At 39.7% G+C, this 24,443-nt stretch overlaps 1 protein-coding gene across 1 annotated transcript in view; it reads left to right on the top strand.

Moving 5' to 3' along the window:
* The window catches only part of MEGF10 (multiple EGF like domains 10), a 171,908-nt gene that overhangs the window by 79,870 nt on the left and 67,595 nt on the right, over nucleotides 1-24,443 (top strand). The window contains exon 5 of the mRNA XM_032156537.2: nucleotides 1,031-1,123. Within this exon, the coding sequence (XP_032012428.1) occupies nucleotides 1,031-1,123 (93 nt within the window). The remainder of the gene's footprint in view (nucleotides 1-1,030; nucleotides 1,124-24,443) is intronic.

The following is a 24,443-nucleotide window of genomic DNA, read 5'->3' as shown; positions in this document are numbered from 1 at the left end:
TTTTTTTGAGGAGAAAAATATGTAGGAAAAAAATTTCTGAAGGTTCTACATCCACAAAAATGTTACCAGTTTGAGCTACTGGAGATAAGGCTTATTTTACTTTTTGGTGTTTTATATATTTGAGCAGTAAGTCTTTTGTAATAAGACATACACTAATAAAATGCATCTCTAAAGTACAGAGCACCTCATCCCACCCTTAAATAAAATTTTAGAATATCTGAACCCCAAACCCTTTAAGTCATTCTCACAATTATGTGTATATTCAGATATTTTAAAGAATGTTTAACCAATGTGCATGGTACTAAGGTTGATGATAATGCTAAGATTTGGCACAGCATATTTTAATGCCTATTTTGGAAATCATCAGACTGTCCATTCACTCATGTTTGCAGTGATGCCCCCTTTGTCTCCAAGGTTTGAGTACACCTAAGATATTTACTAATGAAAGAGGATTGAGATTTACTGTTTCCCAAAGACCTGGGTGGCATTTTTCAAATATTCTCCTCAACAGAAAAAGAGCAAGCAATTCTGCTGTGTCATAGTTGTGAACAATGTGTTCACAAAGAAGTGTGACTATTGTTTCTGGTGAATGTATTATGTAAAACAAATCATAATACATAATCATAATACTCCCCATCTACTCTGTCACTCTGAGGCCCTGATATCTTGCTTTATGGTTTGTTTCTCTTTATAGGCTTCTTCTGAAACAAAAAGGAATATTTGATACTCACTGATAATTTTTTTAAAGAGTGAATTAGGCAATTTTCCTTGAAACTTCTTTTCTAATTTAGCATGAAGTAGAATAGAATAGTAGAAATGATGGGATTTATTTGGTGATACCAAAATAAGAAGGGGAATTGTTTGGTCCTACAGCAGACTGTAAGAGGGGTGAGGAATGGACTGAAGAAAATTATCAAGCATGCATGTTGTTTTTAAGTGATACTTGAGACTTGGATGTGCAACAGCTGTGTTGTTGGCTTTTTTTTTCTTGTGCCAACTTTCTTTATTTGATTGATTTTCTCTCTGACAGCCCACTGTGCTGATAAATGTGTCCATGGTCGCTGTGTTGCTCCAAACACCTGTCAGTGTGAGCCTGGCTGGGGAGGGACCAACTGCTCCAGTGGTAAGTTTCCACCTGCTGTTGTCTGTCTCGGGATGTTTTTGCTGTAAGGGCCTCCTTGTCTGCAGATGACCCTGAGCCATGCTTTCCCTCTTCATCCCTACACAGAGCATAGTGTGAATGCCATATCCAACTCAGTCATACAGTTTCTTTTAAATCTGTACATGTACATATACATTATTTGTTAATGAAGTATAAAGAAAAGTTCTTGGAAAGAAGGAAATTTCAACAGTCATACAACAGCTCATACTTCTGTGGATATGAATGCATTTTCTAGAGTAGGGTCCACAATTTAGATTCCTTACCTCAGTAAGGCAGTTGTGGTAACACAGCTATTGTATCCTAACTTCTGTTTTTACCTGTTGATTTCTCTAAGAAATTTCTCTAAGATTAAAATTTACCACCTGTTCGTTTTTAACTCAGAAGTGAAATTGGCATTTTTGATGCTAACATGTCTTTTTGTCTCTGAATTCTGAGATGCAAATAACGAGTACTTGTTCAGATAACTTTAGGGAGACTTACCTGTAATAAATGAAAATTCATGAACATTTTGGTACTTGTTAAATCAATTCCTAACATAGTATATAATTTGTCTCCATTATGTTAGAATTAGAATTCTAAAATGATGGTATTTTGGACTAAAAGCAGTCTACACGTAACATTTCATATTCATTATCGTGAAGATTATATCACGGAATGTCATGTAATACAGTTGCTTTTCTAAATTTAACAGTTTAAACCAAAATCTTCTGGCTAACTTGTTGCTGTACACGTAATTGCATCCACTTCCTTTTCCTTTATACTTCTTTTTTCGCCTTGAGAAACGTGAGAAGGAATTAAAGTGCAACTAAATTGTAATGCGTGAAACATTACATTTTGAAAAAGGAAGCAATCGTTTAAAAAAGTTAGCAAGTTCGCATGAGAGCACACATTTCTCTTTGTTGCCACCGAGTAATTTTTTGAAATTAGTCTGAATGGACTTATTTCAATAAGCTGATTTAAAAATTTTTTACTTGCTTATTTTGGAATTGGGGAGATTATTCTTTATCTTGCTAGGACTACTTGTGATCTCTTGGCTCTCCTTGAAGCAGCTTCTCCCGGGGAGGCCCTTGTGCTGTCTGTGCACAGAACACTTGGTGTGAAAGAGCCTTTTTACTGTACCTTAAACAGGGACTGGGAGAGTGTGTGTGTGTGTGTGTGTGTGTGTGTGTGTGTGTGTGTGTGTCTTTCTGCCCCTGACAGGCTTCTCAATTCCAGGGGAAAACTGTCTTGCAGGGTTTTGTTTTGCTTCTATTGGAAATCAGGAGAGTGGGCATTTTGTTCACACGCCATTGAGGCAAAATGTTTGGGATGTGGGATCTGGCTCATGTGCATTTTTTTGGCCGACTGACCTCAAATGTGATGTTGCTTTCATTAACTTTTCCAGTTTTTTTTTTTTTTTTTTTTTTTTTCCTTGAGACGGAGTCTCGCTCTGTCGCCCAGGCTGGAGTGCAGTGGCGCAATCTCGGCTCACTGCAAGCTCCGCCTCCCGGGTTCACGCCATTCTCCTGCCTCAGCCTCTCTGAGTAGCTGGGACTACAGGCGCCCGCCACCACGCCCGGCTAATTTTTTTGTATTTTTTAGTAGAGACGAGGTTTCACCGCAGTCTCGATCTCCTGACCTCGTGATCCGCCCGCCTCGGCCTCCCAAAGTGCTGGGATTACACGCGTGAGCCACCTCGCCCGGCCAACTTTTCCAGTTTAAAAATCAGTCGTGCCTAGACATCTTGAAGAAAAATAACATTATTATAAACTAGTGGGATAGGGAAGAGTGGGCATATTCGTCATTTAAAACTATGTGGTTTGCCACTAATTCCAGGGCAAGAATGCTACAGAATAACTTCAGTTGTATTCATACTTTGTCTCCTAGGAATTGCAGACTACCTCAAGCTAAGGGCTCAGACTGAAGTGTTTGTGTAAGCAAAACAAAAGCCTACATGGGTCTCAGACTCTCTAGAACTGATTAGGACTTTCTAGAAAATAAACCGTTGCTTTATTTTGGAGTTTAATGAAGACTCTAGAATTCTGAGAACAGACGTTCTTTTAACACTGAAATATGATATTGAAGCAACTTTTAGTTTATTTTTTACAACTCATGTTTTGGCTTTATGATGAACAAAAGCACAAATAAACATGAACAGATGTCTGAAATGTTTAAAGGTGTTCTGAGAAAAACATCTTTGATACCTTTTTAAGCAGGTAAAAAAATGACATTCTGAGCTGAACCCAGAATATAGGTCTTGCTATCTGGGTTTTGTCTGTGGCAATCAACCTAATATCAGGAAATGTATCATTTTATTCATTCTTGACTAGATAATTCTGAAACCAAAATCTATTGTCTAGTAATATGCTACTTAGCAGAGTTTAAATGGCCTAATTTCTAAGGATTCTATTTCCATCTCCCCTCCTCTTTGGTTATTGTTATGCATCAATTTGATGGTGGACATTAGATCCATAATATAATTGCTTTGATAATTAGACTGGCTCCTTGTATCACTTAAGATCCAATCAGGAGACAGAAACCACAGTAATTTTTAAATTTTTAAAATATAAATTGGTTTTATTTTGGAACACTTTTAGACTTATAGAAAAATTGCAAAGATAGTACAGAGCTCCTGTGTGCTCAAACCCAGTCTCCCCCATTGTTAACTTCTTAAATTACTATTAGTTTGTCAAAACTGGGAAACTGACCATAGTATATTACTATTCAATCAACTGCAGGTGTTATTTGGATTTTATCAATGTTTCCACTAACGTCCTCTTTCTCTTCCAGATTCCAGCTTAGGCCAACACACTACATTTCACTGTCATGTCTCCCCTGTCTTCTCTGGTCTGTGACAGTTTCTCAGTCTTTCCTTGTTTTCATGACCTTGAAATTGATAGTCTAGAGGAGAACTGGCCAGATATCCTGTAGAATGTTCCCCAATCTGTGTTTGTCTGGTGCTTTTCTCATGATCAGACATGGGTTATGAGTTTTGAAGAGAATACCAGAGTTGAAGTGCTCTTTCTCTTCACATCATATCATGATATCCATGTGACATCACTGATGTCATCACTTGGTTAACCTTCGTCACTTGGTTAAGGTAGTGTGCTAGACTTCTCCACATAAAGTTACAATTTTCCCCTTTCTGTACTCTACTCTGTAGAAGCAAGTCACTAAGTCTATCCTACCTTCAGGGATGAAGTGCAGGACTCAAGCTCCATGTCTTTGAGGCAGGAATATATGCCTATATTATTTGGAATTTTTCTGTAAAGAAGATTTGTTTCTTCTCCTGCATTTATTCAAACATTTATTTATATCATTAAGGACTCACGTATATTTATTTGACATTTTGGGTTATAAAACAGTATTACATAATTTATTTTGTTGCCCAGGTCATTCCAGCTTTGGCCATTGTGTCTTTTTTTTGTTTTGTTTTTTAGACAGAGTCTCGCTCTGTCGCCCAGGCTGGAGTGCAATGACACGATCTTGGCTCACTGCAACCTCTGCCTCCTGGGTTCAAGCAATTCTCATGCTTCAGCCTCCCTAGTAGCTGGGCTTACAGGCATGTGCTGACACAGCTGGCTAATTTTTGTATTTTTAGCAGAGACGGGGTTTCACCATGTTGCCCAGGCTGGTCTTGAAGTCCTGACCTCAGGTAATCCACCCACCTCAGCCTCCCAAAATGCTGGGATTACAGGTGTGAGCCACCGCACCCAACCCATTGTGTCCCTTTAACATGACTCATCTTTTTGATTTTGAGTGCTTTCTTACTTTCTGGTGCTAGAAGATATTCCAGGCTCATTTTTTATTTTTCCTACAGCAGCCCTAAAATGAACCATTTTTCAAAGGAGACTTGGTACCTTTTATTGTAGAGTGGTATTTATAAACCAAGATCTAGGTGCTGGTGTGGTCATTGCTACTACAACACAGAGTAACTGGAAAGGAGAAAGTTTAATATAAAGATTATTAACTAACTATAACAGGAGATTGGAGTAATGAGGGATGGGCTAGTAAGAAGTAAATAGATCTCTAGAGAATATAGGAATAGCAGATACAAGAAGCAACCACTACCTCTAGGGTGGAGATAGAATGTTCAAAAAGGAAACCCCACTAAGGGTGTGATCCAGACCTGCTGGAGAGGGCACAGCCACAGCTCACTCAGATCCAGAGAGGTGCTGTGGTACTATCCTAGCAGAACTTGCTGGAAATATGCCCTCTAGAACTTTTATAGGACTTTTGAAAAAAACTCTTCATGGAAAAGTCTCACCAGAAGCACTCTGCTACAAAAAAGGGGAAGTTGTTGGCTGATGGGTGCTGCTAGCCACAGTGTACTGCAGGAGCGCGATGCTAGAGAAGCTGTCCGTGCTGGAAGAGCTTGGTTGTGGATAAGCAATTTGTGCTACAGAAACAAGGCATTGGAAAAGCCATAGGTGCTCCAGGAGCCAGGTACTGGAGCAGCTATTGGCACTGTGCTTATGTTGCAGAAGCTTGGTGCTTTAGGAGCCAAGAGCACTAGTGCACTGTGTGCTCTGAGTGCGCTGGAAGTAGAATGGAAAACTCCTTTTGCAGTGTCTCTCTAGCACCCCCTATTGAAAATACTTAACATTTGGCCAACTGGCAATAGAAAAATATTTGGAGGGCACATATCCATTTTTGTAGAGCAGGCAATGAAGTATAAATTTAGAGCTGAAAGGCAATAAATTGATATCTGTTGACGCACACTCCTTTGGTTATCCACCTCCTATATGCACCCTCCACACACATTTGCATTCCTATATATAAAAAACCCCTGTATTTCCACCTAATATACAACAATTCATCTTAGAAGTGAACATTCTCATACTCTCTTTCTAAAATGAGGAGATGCAAGTCCCAACATTCATTGGATTCATTGCTGGTTATATTAAATTTTTTTCAAATTAAGTCACAGTTCTACTGAATATTTTGTTTCCTAGGTACTACAGTTAACTTGCAACAACTAGCATATAAAACAAAAAGGAAAAAAAGAAAATAGCAGATAAAAATAAACATATACATATAACAAACAAATAACAAACATTAAGAGCTATTACAAATGTCTTTCATGTAATTGGTCACAAGGCAGTAACTGATATCTATGGCTTCCCTCTTCTACTTCCCAACCCAGATTTCTCCCACTCTCAGCCCAAACTTCAGTTACTTGGGGTTATTTACCTGGTGGAGTGGCTCAAACCTTCATTACTGAAAGATCTGCATTCCTACCTGTCCTGCCTTTTTTTGGTTGTTGACATTTCTCATCAACCTTTATTACTGGCATGGGAGTATTAAGAGGTATTCCACAAGATCCTCAGGTTCCAGACCTAGGTCTTCCCTCCCTGTGCAGCAGCAACACAATTTTGCCTTGGTAATCTGGATCAATCACTTCAACCAGAAAATTAACTCCTTTTATTGACATTAAGAGTCGAAAATGGTCAGATGGTAATCAATTGATAACTGTCATACATAGCCATCTTTTTTTTTCCTTTCTAAAATACATGGGTGATTAAGGGACTGAAAAACACCTTCAAATGTCCAGTTTCACAAAGGCTTCTCTTTGAGATTTGATATGTCTGTTTACCTTGGCAGCTGAGGGAAGGGTTCCTGTGACAAACAGTCAGTGTTCTTGGCTTTCCTGGGTCTCAATGTATTCTCTCTATAAAAAACCAGGTATGTCAGAGAATTGTAAAAAGTTAGTTCTCCCAGAATGAAATCATGATTTATTTGACTAGGCTTAGACATATTCCTTGTTTTTAATTTTGATTAAATTATTGTTTTAAAAAAGCACACGTTTTACCTTTATTGGCATCCTAATGCGTATCCTAGCTTTTATGAGTGAATGACATTTATCTATTCTACCCCATCTCCTTCTTCCCTCCCCTCTTTCCTGCTCTAGCTCTGTTCTTCCCCCCATCAATTTATCTGCCCATGCATCAATCCTCCATTGCTCTTTTCCTCTCACTGGATGATAAACAACTCCTGGAGGGCAAAGGCCATATGTTATTAATCTCTGTAAGCCTCCGTTGTGCCTGGCATGTGGTTGGAGCACAGTAAAGCTTCCATTTAATTAGACTGAAGGAACCATATGATTCTATATGATTCTGAGAAGGTCATTCATGTGTTCATTTTGTGAACTTTCATTGAATGATTACTGTGTGCAAGGGACTGCATTGAATGCTGGGGATAAAGGAACAAATGAGTAATGGTTGCTGCTCTGACAGAGCTCATAGCTTGGGAGAAAGATAATGTGAAAGAAAGAGAACTGCCTCTGTAGAAGAGGTAGACTGAGGGAAACTGGATGGAGTTAGATAAGGTAGTGAGAGATTTTCTGAGTGGACAAGGGAGAGAAGGGCTAAGAGTGTACAGCCCTTCACTTTCAGTTGGGGACAGAAAACAGATTGCAATAGACTACTCTTCCAGAAACTTCTCTGAGAAGCCAAGGAGAGGAAGCAAAGAAATAGAGAGTTAGTAAGAAGTAAGTGTAAGGTCAAGAAAAAGTTTTTTGTTTTCATGTCTTTGTCTATGTTTTAAGGTGAAAAAGACTCAGAAGCTGAGAAGATGGTGAAAGAAAAGAGGGAGAGGCTGGAGACTGGGTTGAGAGAGTGGATTGCGGAATAGAGGCAACGAGGCTCCTGAGAAGACAGCTGGCAGATGGGATGGGATCCTGGGCACTGACAGAGAGATTAGCAAGGAGTACTGCCCATTCCCAACAGAATGAGGAAGAAAAGCATGGCCAGAATAGTTGTAAACAGGTTTCTAGGTGTCAGGGGTGCTGGCAGGCAATGGGGAGGAGAATCTGAGGAAGTCTATATCAGATGACCTTCCTTCTCTTGATAAACTGGCAGGAGAGAGAGTCTGCTGATATAAAAGGGGGCAGAAGGGCAGTTACATTGATGATCATGATGATAGTAATAGTTCACCTTTATTGAACACTTGATATGCAATCATCATTATAAGAGCTTTACAGGAATTACTCTCTTAATGGCCATAACATACTATGAGATGGTTGCAGTTATTGTTCCTAGTTTACAGATGAGGAAACAGAGGTGCAGAACATTTAGGTGACTTGCCTGAATTTATATATCTATTAATTGATGGAGCCAAACTTGCATCTCATTCAGAGCCAGTAACTTTAATCACCATGGTATGGGGCCTCCTGAAGTTGGAAAACAGGTTTACCGAAAGTAGCAAGAGTCAGCAACAGTGAGGTGAATGAGAGCAGGAGACAGGGGCGGATGACACTGGACAATTATGAAAATAAACCCTCTGAGAGACATTGAGGGCCCATTAATATTAGAGATGATGAATTCATATTGGCACCCATCTAGACTTTCCTCATTCATAATCTTGTGAATATTGGGGCAGATTCTATTTATGATCCTTTTCAACTCTGTGATTTTATGTATGACTTACTTTAATCAATATGTATATGCAATTCCTGAGATCTTTCTTTGTGATGGAAACTCTTTAAACCTTTTGTACGAATAGCAATAACACATTTGTTTTCTTAATCCGTATAATCCTATTTATAATTTCCCAAACATCTATAGAGAAATCTATTTCACCTACAGCTATAGGGCACAAATGGTAGAGTCCTAAATCAGCCAGCATATGGTTTTCAAAGGCTTGACCCTCGGGCTCTTTGCTTTTGACATTAGTACCCCATAGAGGCAAAAATAGAAATTAACTTTGGTCTAGAAACTCCAAACTTGGGTTTTATTGAGTCACTAATAGCATTCTGGTTAAATACACTTGGCAGTAGTGAAAATATCCCTAGGAGGCAAGACTAGCTCAAACATTTTCAGGTGCAGTGTAAGGAACACTGATAACCTTTTGTGTAAAGCAGGCATGATGTACAGCATGGAGAAAGTAATAAGATTTTGCCTGCAGGATGTTCGAATGGGGGAATCCATTTGAAGGATATTATGAGCCAGAAACATAAGGCACAAAAAGCTGACATATTTCCTAGCAAAGTCTGCTGTAAAGATCTATTGACTGGCAACAATGGTGGGATCAATGCTGTCTGCGGAGAGTAGACGCTTGGAGCCCAGTCCTCGCTGCAGTCATTAACAGGCCTGTTGCGCTGTCAGAATTACTTTAGAAATAAGGTTGATGGAGCAGCAAGAATAAGAGTAGATCAGTTGGGTTCACTGGTGTTGGGGGCAGGATGATGATGATAACTGGGAAGGATTGGGTTCTGAACAGTTCATCAGAACATTCCCAAAGGTAGTTTCACTGATGGACCATCCAGATAGTTTGATAGAGGTCACAGACAGAAACTGCTGATTTTGCCTTTCCTAAGGAGTCCAAAATTTGGACTGTTCTTCGCCACTTTCAGGAGGGGCAAAGAACTACTACCACCACCCTCTGTCACCCATCCTGGAATGGAATTGCTATCCTCCTAACTGCTCTCCTTTCTGTGATGTTTCTGTGCCTCCCTTTCCTCATACTTTGAACAAGGATAAGAATATCTATTATACTCATAGGCTTGTGGGGATTAAATGAGGAATTAACAGGTATTCTCCAGTGCTGTACATGGCAGTATATAGTGACAAGTAAATGCTACTTATGATTCCTTGTGTGACAAACATAGCTTACACCACACTTCTTCACACATGGCCCAGTCTTTTGACTGAACAGAGGATGGGGCAGCCCTTTGTGAGATCTCTTCTTGTCTCACAGGCCACATCCTTCTTTATTTACTTATTTATTTTTGAGACTGAGTCTTGCTCTGTCACACAGGTTGAAGTGCAGTGGTGTGACCATAGCTCACTGCAGCCTCGACCTTCTGGGATCATGCCATCTTCCCACCTCAGCCTCCCGAGTAGCTGGGACAACAGGCACACACCACCAAACGCAGCTAATTTTTTTATTTTTTGTAGAGGCAGGGTCTCCCCATGTCTCCCATGCAGGTCCCTACTCTGGGGATCAAGAGATCCTCCTGCCTCAGCCTCCCAAAGTGTTGGGAATTACAGGCATGGGCCACTGCGCCCCGCCCCCTACACTCTGCTTTAAATGGAGGCTGTCTTTGTCCACAGTTACTTGCCACAAGATTCCCCAGATGGAAGACCTAGTAAAGTTTTATTTTTTTTATTTTTATTTTTTGGTGCATTATTTCCAACCTCTGATCACAGATGTCCTTACCAGATGAAATCATATCCAGTTTATATTGCTTCTGGCATAGTGAGAATACTAATGATGTTTAAATTACTTGTGCTAGTGAGTTCATGCAGTGGCTTTAAAGAAAGGACTGGGCTGTCATGTTGTTTAACTCCACTTCATATCATTCATTGATTTTTCTTTTTTTTTTTTTGATACTTGGTGCAATATTCATTTTTCAGCAAATCTTGTTGGTTCAACTCCAAAATATAACCCAATCCAACGTCTTCTCATTATCTCTACTGCTGCCACTCCAGTCCATGCCACATTCTCTCTAAACTGGTGATTGCAGTAGTCTCCTTGCTGGTCTCCCTGCTTCTTCCTCAGATGCCACCCAAGTGAATTATCTGTGACCAGAGTGAGACTAGCGTGATCTTGTAAAAATGTACTTTAGAGCATGCTGCTCTCCTTCCCAAAACTGGCTGGAATTTCCCCTTACAGTTAGAATCAACTCCAAAGCCCTGAGCACAATCCATCCAGCCATGCATGATCTATTCCTTCCTGTTTCCCTGATGCCTTCTCATTCTTCTACCTTTCAGGATATCACACTGCTCAGCCTCTGCCTTTCATTTATGCATTTATGGAACACACTAGTTTTATTTTTGCCTTTGCACTTGATATTTCCTCTGCTCAGAATAATAGTCATCTCCCTGGTTCTTTATATGGCCAGCTTATTTTTTTTTTTTTTTTTTTTTTTTGAGACGGAGTCTCACTATGTTGCCTAGGCTGGAGTGCAGTGGCACAATCTCAGCTCACTGCAACCTCTGCCTCCCAGGTTCAAGTGATTCTTGTCTCTCAGCCTCCTGAGTAGCTGGGATTACAGGCTCCCACCACCATGCCTGGCTAATTTTTGTATTTTTAGTAGAGATGGGATTTCACCATGTTGGCCAAGCTGGTCTCAAACTCCTGACCTCAAGAGATCTGCCCACCTCAGCTTCTTTCCAAAGTGCTGAAATTACGAGTGTGAGGCACTGCACCTGGCCACACAGCTGGCTTCTGTAGGTCAGTTAGTCAGCCTAAGTGCCACCACCATACAGATACTATCTCTGACCTCCATATGCAAAGAGTATGACCCTATTACTCTGTATCATATCTCCTTTTTAACGTTTTTAAATAGGAACTTTCTAAAAACACTTGATTTGTTAACTTGTTTTTTTTTTTTTCTTGTCTGTCTTCCCCTCCAGGATGTAAGCCCCATGAAAACATGGACTTTTGTCTGTTTTATCCCTGCTGTCTAGCTATCACTGAATGTCTAGCACTGTCCTGGGCACTCAGTTATGCTTAATAAGTATTTGTGGATGGAACGAATGAAGGCATAAATGTGCCAGGAGCGGTGACAGATATAAAAATGAGATATGAGAGATGAGTAAGACACTGTCTCTTCTTTCCAGGGGCTCTTAGTTTGATAGAGGAGCTGAAGTATATAAACAAACAGATTGGCAAAGCATCTGGAGCAGCCAGGGAGGAAGGGACCAAAGGTCTTCGACAGAGAGGGCATGATGTGAAGTCCTTCCTTCAGTGGCCTAAGGTTGCTCAGGCTCCTGTGGCTTCAGGACGCACCTTGGCTATGTGCAGTGTAGACACATTCTTTTTTTTTTTTTGAGATGGAGTCTCGCACTGTCAACCAGGCTGGAGTGCAGTGGCGTGATCTTGGCTCACTGCAACCCTCACCTCCTGGGTTCAAGCGATTCTCCTACCTCAGCCTCTCAAGTAGCTGGGATTACAGGTGCCTATCACCATGTCCAGCTAATTTTTTATGTTTTTAGTAGAGGCATGGTTTCACCATGTCGGCCAGTCTGGTCTTGAACCCCTGACCTCATGATTCGCCCACCTTGGCCTCCCAAAATGCTGGGATTACAGGTGTGAGCCACCGTGCCCAGCTGACGCATTCATTCTTAATGACTTGGTAGAAGATCCCCTGGCCATAGACTGGAAGCTGCAATGAAATTGTAGAAGTCAGGCAAGATGTACTGGGTGTGGTTTCTGCGAACTTTGAGGAAAATGTGTATCTGGGAGTTCCTCATCCTCAAGAGAGGATAAATTATAGTGTAAACATCAAGGTTATTACTGGGATGGAGGAGTGACTTCTGAAATGGTGGCCCCATGACTAAAGAAGGTGTTTGAAAATCAGCCCTTGTTTGAGTGGAGAATGTTTAACAGTTTTTCTATCTAAACTTTCTCATATTACTTCTCAAGGTGGAAATTCTATGCGAGGATGTAGAACTTAGTTGTTAAATTTGTACCCAAATGGTGTACAAATGCATACAAACTGCAAATGAACAGTAAGAAATTAGGCAAAGAAATGCAGACTGCAAATTATTTCTAATCACATAGTGAGTAGTCGAATTTCATTAATCTTCTCAGATTCCTCTTTAATTAAATAAATAGCAGGAAATAACAGCCCGGTTTAAAAGAATGTTTGTACAGGGAGCAGAAATATTAGATCATAAATCTTTATAATTTCTTTCATATAAATGTACACGTGAAACATATACAAACCATTTTCTGACTGTACCAATGTGCTTGCTGGCTGCTGTGCTCAGAGTGAAGTGATGATATGTACGAGATGGTGCTGTAGACCCGCTTGTTTCCATCTCCTATTGTCTTGGGCTACTGCCTGATTCTAATAGAGCCATGTGTGTCTTGTCTCAGAGGATTATACTGTCCACTGTCCATTGGCTGAAACTAGGTGTTCTAGTTTATTTTATTTTATTTATTTTTTTATTTTTTTCGAGACAAGGGTCTCGCTCTGTCACCGAGGCTGGAGTGCAGTGCCGTGATCTCGACTGACTGCAACCTCCACCTCCTTGGTTCAAGTGATTCTCCTGCCTCAGCCTCCTGAGTAGCTGGGACTACAGGAGCCCACCACCATGCTCAGCTAATTTTTGTATTTTTAGTAGAGGCGGGGTTTCACCATGTGGGCCAGGCTGGTCTCAAACTCCTGACCTCAAATGATCCACCCACCTCGACCTCCCAAAGTGTTGGGATTACAGGCATGAGCCACCGCTCCCAGCCTGTTCTGGTTTATTTTTATAATTCGGCGTCTGTCATGGCTGTATCTGATATCTTATTGTTTGCGAGTGTGTTAAAGAACTTTTTAAAACACTTGAAAATTTCCCCAGGTCAGAATTTCCCCCCAAAAGCTAATGACTCTTTTTCCTTCTTTGATCAAAGTATTTTTAAAATTCATACACGACCTAGTTAGTTTTAATGAGTTTGAACATTTGTGCCTATAGCCTGGAGAAAATTAAATGTTCTTGAGCTGAATAAAACTCATGAAGGGCAGAAGTAAAAAGACAATAATATTTGTCCTAGTTATATAGACTATTCCAGTAGGACAAATAGTAGAGTTTATAAGAACCTAGCTCTTGGTCCATACATAAATGGTGTCACCTTAAAATTCTGTGAAACCAAATGGTTTTACTACTCACTATTTTCGCATAAAACTAGTGGAGGTAGGTAGCTTGTAAAGAAAGTCTAAATTTTAATGGAATTGATTTGAAGTTGATGTTAGCATATAATTGGAAATTTTTGTTCATACATTAAAGAAAAGCAGCCATTTTAAGAAAAAAGAAACTTATGTGGTAAAATCAGTATTATATAAGCAGATTTATCCATGCCTTAAATTAGTTTTTAGAATATTTAGGCCACATCAGAGTTTAAAAGATTTTTAAGACAGAAGATACTATAAGCAAGGTTAAAGGAGAAGTGAGAGATTAGGAAAATATTTTTGCAACATAAGTAAACAGACAAATGATTATTATATAAAATATGTAAAGAACCCCCACAAATCAATAAGTAAAAGAACCTCTGAACTTTAAAATAGGCAAAGGGTCGGATGAGGTAATTCAGAGGCGAGAAACCTGATTGACCAATGAACATGACAATATGCTAATCTTTGTAATGACAGGAAACTACATAATAAAGAAACAACATGTCATTTCTCACCATCAGATTGGCAATGGTTAAGAAGTCTGGCAATGGTTAAAAAGTTAAGTGTTGCTAAGGATGTGACAGGAAGCTTCCACATACCACTTCCATGAAGGTAAATTGGCAGAGTAACTTTAGAGATCAATTTGACTATGTCTAGAGTAGAATTGTAATGTGTGGACCATGTAACCCAGCAATTTTATTTCTACTTCTTTATAATTTGTTTATATATTTTTGGGAAATATGTATTAGGAGATAGATTATTTGCATCTTTTTAACAGTGAAAATTTGAAACGACTAAAAATGTCTGTGTATATGGGAAAAGGTAAATTTTTGGAGGCTGTTAATGTAGTGAAATGTTACATAGCAGTTTATAGTATAATAATGAACTGCATTACTATAAACTTGTATATAGCATTCCATTATATTAGCAGATGTATCATTATTAATCACCTTATAGTCCTAGCTACCAAGGAGGCTGAGGTGGGGGTATTACTTGAGCCCAGGAGTTCAAGGCTGCAGTGAGCTAGGCTCATGCCACTGCACTCCAGCCTCAGAGACAGAGTGAGATAAATAAATAAATAAATAAAAATAAAAAGTAAATCTCAATATCATAATGTTGGGTGAAAACAAAAGATTCACAGCCACTTGAACATTTTATATAAAACTAATACATATATAAAATAATTCTATATCTTATTTCTAAATACACCCCCCAACACACCCACAGACCAGAAGAACATATATTAAAACTATCACAGCGTTTACTTTTGGGAAAAGGGTAGGGAAAGAGCTGGGAACCAGGCACAAAGGAGTCAAATAGGAATTTATCTGCCATGTTTTATTTCTTGAATTCAATGAGGAAACAAATGTTATACAATGTTCATAAACAGTTAAGTCTCTGCTGTGGGTACATGAGCCTTTGTTATAGCATTGTTTGTAGTCTCTCATAGTCCCATCGTTTAAATTTTTTTCTCAAGAAAACTATATTAAATCTTTCAGACCAAACAATTAGCATAGAGGATTCTAGTTTTCTTACTCTGAGATTTTAGGGAAGTGATTGAAAGCCTCTATCCTTTATCCTCACATGTCCAGAAGGAAGATAATAAGCATTTTCACAACGGTGGTCCTGAATGTTCATCCTTTAATATTCATCTCAATTCCTACTTCCTCTGGGACACCTTCTCTCCCCCTCCTTTCTCTCCTCTGCCCAAAGTTACATGGACATAGGTCCTCTATGTTCCCCAGCAATGTGTGCAATCCTATGTCTTGTAACACCTAGCACATTCTTTTGTGATAAATCTCACTGTGGGCCAGTCTCTTCCAATAGATAAGGAAATCTTAGCTATGGTACATGGCTTGGTAAGGAGCAAGTAGTAAGTGCTCAATAAATAGAACTTTGTAGCCAGAGAAGATGCTTAACAAATTTTTAACGAAAGAATAAATAATCAACAGAATAAAAATATGATAAGACTTTTTATAGCAAGACATCTTATAAGGGCTCCTTAGGTTGTTATTATTCTTTTGACGTCAGTGAATGAATGTAATCCTCCCAAATTATGTAATTTTAGCCTACAAGTTATATCCTTGAGAGTTTCCTGCACCGTGAATAGGTCATCAGTATGTTGTCATAGAGATACATCAACATTTACACTTCAGCACAATAGAGAATAAATATTTCACACCCCTTTTTCTGGTTCATAATTTGAGATAAGCTTACACTGAAGTTATAAAATGACAGTTCATTTAACAAACATTTTAAAAGAAGAATAAAGGTTCTCTCTCAGTCACTGAATAAAATTAATATAAACAGCACTGGGTGGTTGTCCACGGTGATCGCTGGCACTCTGTCAGCTCTCCAGAGGGGTTTTTGACATGTGAAGGACATGGGGTTTTAGTGCTTTCAGAGTATCTGGAAAATACATCTTTATTGTTCTTCTTCATGGATGGAAAAGCTTTAGAAGTTGTTTTATTTTTAAAGTGCTTGATGTTTTGAATGAGGATCTTTCCTTCTACCATTATTAACAAAGGGAATGACACACCACAGCCTTGTTAGCCTGAGGCGCAAGGAATGAAATCCCAGGGAGATAAAAGTCCCTCAGGGAACTGAGGCTTAAGAAGAAAGGGTGTATGTTTCAGGAAGAACCATGTTTTTCTATCCTTTGAGACAGTAGAAAATTATTTTGGTCTCCTCTAAAAGGCACTCTGTAGAGATATTTTCTTGAAAGTGACTTATTTGTACTTTGCCTATGTTTTAGACTATAAAGTATTAAACTTTCTTCTCTATTAATTTATCTCATAGTCATGGATTTTCCTATGTTTAAAGTCCATGGGGAACATTATAGCCAAACCTCATGTAAATATATATTGTCAAGTCACTATACTGATTTTGATGCATCCTAGTAAATACTTGATATTTATAATTTTTTTTTTTTTTTTTGAAACAGAGTCTCACTCTGTTGCCTAGGCTGGAATGCAGTGGTGTGATCTTGGCTCAAGTGATTCTCCTGCCTCGGCCTCCTGAGTACTGGGATTACAGGCATGCACCACCATGCCTGGCTAATTTTTGTATTTTTAGTAGAGACGGGGTTTTGTCATGTTGGCGAGGCTGGTCTCGAACTCCTGACCTCAGGTGATCCGCCCGACTTGGCCTCCCAAAGTGCTGGAATTACAGACGTGAGCCACTGCACCGGGCTGACATTTATAATATTGAAGGCACATGTAGTGTTAGTTATTGCAAACAGTAACACCAGCGGGGTTAGTTATGTATTATAAGCAGACATCTCTTTCCCTATGATAAGCTTGAGTTCTAAGATTTGATATGTTATCCTACTGTAAGTTTCTGGTAGAGAAGTATCTTAAAGTTATTGACCCCTATATAATTCAACAATTAGATCCCAAGGCTACTAAACTAAGACTTTAAAACAACAGCAATAACAACAACAACCTGGCTGTGTGTGGTGGCTTATGACTATAATCCCTGCACTTTGGGAGGCCCAGGCAGGAGCACTGCTTGAGGCCAGGAGTTCAAGACCAGCCTGGGCATCATAGTGAGACCTTGTCTCTACAAAATATTTTTAAAAAATCAGCTGGGCATGGTAGCATGTGCTTGTAGTTCCAGCTACTCTAGAGGCTGAGGTGGGAGGATCGATCAAGCCCAGGAGTTAAAGGTTACAGTGAGCTATGTTTGTACCACTGCACTCCAGTCTAGGTAACACAGTGAGACCCTGTCTCTAAAAACAAACAAACAAAACAAACAATAAAAAACACCTGACCTGCTCAGTTCATCTAGGGTTTGTTTACAATGTGTAAACGCGGGTACACATAACTGGATACAGTACAGGTACACATAACTGGGCATTTCTGTTGCTATCTGTCATTTAGAATCAGTTCCTTTAATAAGCATCTTACAGTTCAAAATGCATTTCAAGGTTGCTTCTGTTGTCTTAGTTGGTGAACCATGGGCATAGATAAACTGAAGAAAAATCAAGGCAGTGAGATTATTTGGCACCTCTCAATTTGGCAATGCTCTCCAGATTTTATTTATGACATCTTTTTATGCTAAAGTGGGGATTACTAAGAAAGTCACGTTTTTGTTTATTTCTCCTTTTATATTTCTGGACCCCATATACAAGCCTACACTTCTGGACATACAGTCACCAGCAAGTAGGAAATGTCTAAACTCCAGTTTTTAATTGGCAATGAAGAAGACTAAATGTAAAATAGTTCTGGGTTTCTTTGCAGGCCTGAACTCACTCCAATTGTCTTTGTAAAATGAATGAAAGGTCCAAGCCTTGTTTTTTTCTTTATGGAGTTACTGGGCAATTTCGTTTTTGAAATTTTACATTGTGAGAACTAAGTTGTCCTTTCTGGCATGAATGATTCATGCAAGACAAACAAATAATACAAACCAAGGTCAGACATGTTAGTGCAGCTTCATACACAGTTGGAGGATGTTTTTCTAGGGCATTCTTTTTGCTGGGCTAGGACATCCCAATGTGCAAACATGGAATTTCTGCTGTTACTAGATCTGTGCAGTGTGACATGTAACAAAAAGTACTTTTTGTGTAATTAGTGTGTTCCACCATCTTCATTTTACAAAAAATAAAGTTTGGGGACTACCCCAAGTTTCCATAGCAATGAATTGGCCAGGGGCCAGCTAGGGCCTAGGTCTAGGCAGTGTAAAGAGGCTACAGTCCCTCCTTGAGCCAGCTAGTGACTGAAGAATTTGGTAACAAGATGAACATGATGGTAAACATCACTTCTTTCTTAAAGGGCAAAATGAGTTCCTCTATTTTTATCCATTGCTTGGTTGGTTGCTGATGGAGTCCTTTGATGAGACAATGTATTAATGTACCTTTATTCCTTCCTCCAGAGCACCTCTCAATTTAACATTTCTGTTTATCTCTAATCGTGCCCCCTTTCTTGTCCTTTGTCTACATGAAAACAAGAGATTTACTAGATTCTCTCCCTGTTTTCAAAGACTTTTTCTAATGCCTTGTTTTTTGGTCAATACCTGTGTAATTATGGACATGATAGGATATTCCTCATCAAAACTCTTGTGATGAACCTGCTGCCACATCTTGAAGCCTGGGAACTGTCATTTTAAGCAAACAACTATTATTTCTCAGATAAACAGTTGGGAGACATTTGTTCTAGAATGTTCCCCTTTGAAAACTAGGCAGAAGCAGTTAATCTGCACTGATTCCGGTTTTGTAATTGATGACCATCACTTCTTTGGGGCGGTCAGGGTGGTATAAGAGATGACTGCAGCTTTGGAGACATTGCATTGATGGATTTGGGTGGAACCCTTGCTTTTGCCACTCAAATGCCAAGTGGCTTTGAACAAATTGCCATCTGAGTTCATTTTGCAAATGGAAATATTGGAATAATTATACCTAACTCATTGAGTTATTGTGAGGTTTAAATAAAATAGCTGCATAATGTCCCTCATAATGTAATAATGCCCGGCACATGTTAGAAACTCAATGTATCTTAGAAAGCCTCCCCTTCCACTCTCTGTTTCATGTCATTTGCATAGAAAATTGGGCTGAGGGTTTGAGGCAGGTTAGGAGAGAAGAATGTACTTAGAATTTTGATGATGATTTTCTGGGTTTCTCTGCTTGTGAAAGTTATAGCGCTCTACACTCACAATCACTCTCATTTATTCACCAGATATTTTCTGAGTGCCAGCCATGTGCCAGGTACTACATGGGCCTAATTTTCAGATCCATATACTCTTAAAGCTAGTGACATTGATACTATGTTCATAGCAAGCTTTCTAGCTTTTCTGTTTGTATAGAATTATCATTATTATTATTTTGAGACAGGATCTCACTCTGTCACCGAGGCTGGAGAGCAGTGGCACCATCTCAGTTCACTGCAGCCTCGACCTCCTGGCCTCAAGCAATCCTTCCTCCTCAGCCTCCTGAGTAGCTGGGACCAAGGTGCATGCCACCACATCCAGCTCATTTTTGCATCTTTTGTAGAGACAGGGTTTCGCCATGTTACCCAGGCTGATCTCTAACTCTTGAGCTCAAGCAATCCACCCACCTCAGCCTCCCAAAGTGCTGGAATTACAAGCGTAAGCCACCATGCCCAGTCTACATAGAATTATTATCAACTTCTAGAAGCTCTTCAAATCTGGCTATCTCCTTAATTTTCTTTTTTCTTTTTCTTTCTTTTTTTTTTTGAGATGGAGTCTTGCTCTGTGGCCCAGGCTGGAGTGCAGTGGCAAGATCCCGGCTCACTGCCAGCTCCGCCTCCAGGGATCATGCCATTCTCCTGCCTCAGCCTCCCAAGTAGCTGGGACTATAGGCACCCGCCACCACGCCTGGCTAATTTTTTGTATTTTTAGTAGAGACGGGGTTTCACCGTGTTAGCCAGGATTGTCTCAATCTCCTGACCTCGTGATCCGCCCGCCTCAGCCCCACAAAGTGCTGGGATTACAGGCGTGAGCCACTGCGCCTGGCCAATTTGATTTTTTCTTTGAGAAATGTCTTATGTTCTCACTACTGAGATAATCTCTTTCTCAGTGTCCCTAAATACTGAGTAATTGGCTGACCCCAAAGCCTTACTCAGTGAATCATTAATCATTTGTTGCTCTGCCTTAGAAAGGGTGCTGATTTCATATTAGATGAGAAATATAATGGTGGAATATTATACTTAACCGAAACATATAATTTCAGTACTTCAGGAGCAGAATGGCCTCATGTAAAGCCCTTGACCTTTTGTATGCAGAAAGCCTTGGGTTTGAGTACTGATGCCACCACTGACTAGTTTTGGGACATTTTACCTAAATGTTCTAATCCTAAATATCCTCTATGTGCTTGTTATAATTGTCATGAGGACTAGAAATAGGTGTAATCCAGTCAGAATAGTTACTATTAAAAAGTCAAAAAATAACAGATGCTGGTGAGGTTGTGGAGAAAAGGGAATACCCTGTTGGTTGGAGTGTAAATTAGTTCAATTATTGTGGAAAACAGTGTGGTGATTCCTCAAAGAGCTGAAAGCAGAACTACCATTCGACCCAGGAATCCCATTATTGGGTATATATCCAGAGGAATATAAATTGTTCCAACATAAAGATACATGCACGTCAATGTTCATTGCAGCCCTGTTCACAATAGCAAAGACATTAAATCAACCTAAATGGCCATCAATGGCAGATTGGATAAAGAAAAGGTGCTACAAATACCATGGAATACTGTGCAGCTATATAAGAGAATGAGATCATGTTCTTTGCAGGGACATGGATGGAGCTGGAGGCCATTATCCTTAGCAAACTTATCCAGGAACAGAAAACAAAATACTGCATGTTCTCATTTATAAGTGGGAGCTAAATATTGAGAACATGTGGACACATAAAGAGGAACAACAGACACTGGGGCCTATTGGCAAGTGGAGGGTGGGAGGAGGGAGAGGATCAGAAAAAAATAACTATTAGGTACTAGGCTTAGTACTAGGGTGATGAAATAATCTGTATGACAAACCCCCATGACACGAGTTTACCTGCATAACAAACCTGCACATATACTTCCTTTTTAAAAAGAAAGAGATATGTAAAGCATAAAGCACAGAACCTGGCATGATGTAAATGCCCAGCAGTTAGAACCATTTAAAAAACCTTACTGCTTGCTTTTCTTTTACTGCCAAAAGGATACACATTTACTGTAAAACATTTAGAAAACTTGGTTAAACCAAATGAATAAAAGAATAATCATGCATAATCTCAAGACCCAGAGATACCCACTGATGCCATTTCACTGTAGCTCTGTCTCTCATTTTAACCCTTTTCCCTCTTTTCCCCAGATAGTAGTTTCAACCATATGCAATTGCTGCATCCTTACCTAAATTAATGGCAGTTTCATCAGGTTCATTCTGATACATTGCTGAAATTGGATTATATGGTGCATTGTTTTTTGGGTTTTTTTTTGTTTGTTTTTTTTTTTGAGACAGAGTCCCACTCTGTCATTCAGACTGGAATTCAGTAGAGCAATCATGACTCACTGCAGCCTCAACCTCCTGGGCTCAAGTGATCCTGCCACCTTAGCCTCCTGAGTAGCTGAGACTGCCAGTGCAAGCCACCACGCTGGACTAATTTTTGTATATTTTTGTAGATGTGGGGTCTTGCTGTGTTTCCCAGGCCGGTCTCTAACTCCTGACCTCAAATGATACTCTTGTCTCAGCTTCACAAAGTGCTGGGATCACAGGCGTAAGCCACTGTGCCTGGCCTTTTTAAAATCTACTTTTTATAATTATGATATCATAAGTATTGTTCCAGTTCATAAAATCATCTTTTATAAAAATCATTTAATTAATGGATAGTATTCCATTGTATGACTACCAAAATTTTTTCACCAGCTGCCTATTCCTGGAAAACTAGGTTGTTTTCAATTTATTGTTATAATCCGTGCTAGGATAAATGTCCTTACAGCTTTGGAGAGAGTGAAATATAGTGGTTTAGAACACGGGCTCTGGAGGCAGGAAGTCTGTGCTTTACCCCTTGCTACCTGCGTAACTTTGAGCAAGTCACCTGGGTCTCAATTTCTTCATCTACATAATAGGGACAACAATAGCACCTATTTAATAGGGTCACTATGTGAGTTAATCTATCACAAGTGCTTGGAACAGTGTCTGTGGGCATGCTAAGGTATTATTAATGAGTTAGCTATTATCTTTTATGAATGGTTATTGTCTTTATGTGTGTATATACATACACACACACACACACACACACACACTCACACACACACACACACTCACACACACATACATGCTTATTTCTTTGGGAAAAACTCCCAAAAGAAGAATTTATGGTAAAGGGGCTTTATTAGACTTTGCCAGACTGATTTCTAATAAGGATGTGGTAATTTACTGTCCTGTAGTACTATATAAGAGTGCTGGTTTCCAGCTGGGTGCAGCAGCTCATTCCTGTAATCCCAGCACTTTGAGATGCCAAGGTGCCCAGATAGCTTGAGCTCAGGAGTTCAAGACCAGCGTGGGCAACATGATGAAACCTCATCTCTACCAAAAATACAAAAAATGAGCCAGTCGTGGTGGCATGCGTCTATAGTCCCAGCTACTCAGGTTGGAGGATCACCTGAGCCCAGGGAAGGTTAAGGCTGCAGTGAGCCAAGATCGCGCCACTGCACTCCAGCCTGGGTGACAGAGTGAGACCCTGTCAAAAAAAAAAAAAAAAAAGAGAGAGTGCTGGTTTCCACACAAAGGGAGAGGCTACCATTATCACTGTAAGTATCAGTCTCAACATTATTATTATTATTATGACTCAGGGTGCACAGATTTTCACCTCTGAAATCAGAATGTATCTAATCATCATTGTCAAACAGATGACTGTCATTCATGATTGTACAAAACCTTCTGTTGACTGCTGAAATGAAGAAAGAGTGTCATTGCATCCTAACATCTATGAAATTCCGTTTCATTTGGAAGTTACGGAATAAGGCAAGCAAATATAAAGATTATGAACTAGTTGCTGGGCACAGTGGCGCACACCTGTAGTCCTAGAACTTTGGGAGGCCAAGGCTGGAGGATCTCTTGAGGCCTGGATTTCAAGATCAGCCTGGGCAACATAGTGAGACCCCATCTCTACAAAAAGTAAAATAAAGAAAAATTATCATCTGAGTTCAAAGTGAATGACATGGAAAATAGATAATGCCATTTTCAGAGAACATCTTAGATCAGTTCTCAAAAGTGTGCCTAAAGACAGAGTTTCCTGAGCTGCATTTGGAAGGCTGGGGAGTACTGAGGGAGCGAGAGGACAGGTCCACTATCTCTTCATAGTTATTTCTACTTCTTTTTGTTGTGTACAGAGCTGTGAAAGTGATAATGGCCATAGTACAATAGCAGAGAGAATCAAGTTCGTGTTCATAAGCTTTTGGCTGTTGCATGTATCATTCCCTGCAGCCCCTGCACCCCTCACACCCAGACTTCCTACTTAACAATCCTCTACCCTGTACCTAAATGTGGCACACCCTGCCTTTTGGTCTCAGTTTAGGCATCAGTTTAGCTGGGAAGCCTTTTCTGATGCGCCAATACTGGTTGGTTAAGTACCATCTCCTTATGTTTTCCATTGTACCTAATCCATCCCCTGACCTTATTACTTATTATTCAGTATTGTATTGCTTCAGACTTGATGTCTCTGTCTTTAAATGGAAAGCTGCTAGGAGCCTGTGCTCTTTATTTTCCTTTGAATTGCAGTCCAGCACCATGTCTGACACATGACAGGTACTTAAAAAATATCATTTGAATGTACTTCAGTACCCAGCCCATGAATGTAACCTGGGGTTACTGGGGTATTGGAAGTTATAGCCATAAGGGTTCCTATGTGAGTCTATTGTCTTGAGAAGATCCAGTTCTCTACTAGTTTTCACTTAAGGATTGGAGCTTGGATTTTATGTAATCCAAGTAGTACCCAGCAGTTTAAACTTCCGACTTATTATGAGAGCTTATTAGAGCAAGCTGTCTGTGCCTGTCTGAGACTCTCATTAAGCCATTCCATGAAATATCTGCATGAATCTAGGCATCTTGCATCTGAGAGCCCATTTCCGGTGGTTAGCACAGTTAGAACTGAAACCAGAGGCTGAAAATGAGTTGGCACTTGCTCACTAGCATTTAGGTCACTTTCAATTTAATCTGAAATAAAATTTTGTTCCTTTACCTCTTTTTTAAAAATTAG

Source organism: Hylobates moloch, unplaced genomic scaffold (genome assembly GCF_009828535.3).
Source record: "Hylobates moloch isolate HMO894 unplaced genomic scaffold, HMol_V3 SCAFFOLD_6, whole genome shotgun sequence".
Lineage (NCBI taxonomy): Eukaryota > Metazoa > Chordata > Mammalia > Primates > Hylobatidae > Hylobates > Hylobates moloch.
The sequence above is the reverse complement of the archived record's forward strand: the minus strand, read 5'-3'. Positions and strand labels throughout refer to the sequence as shown.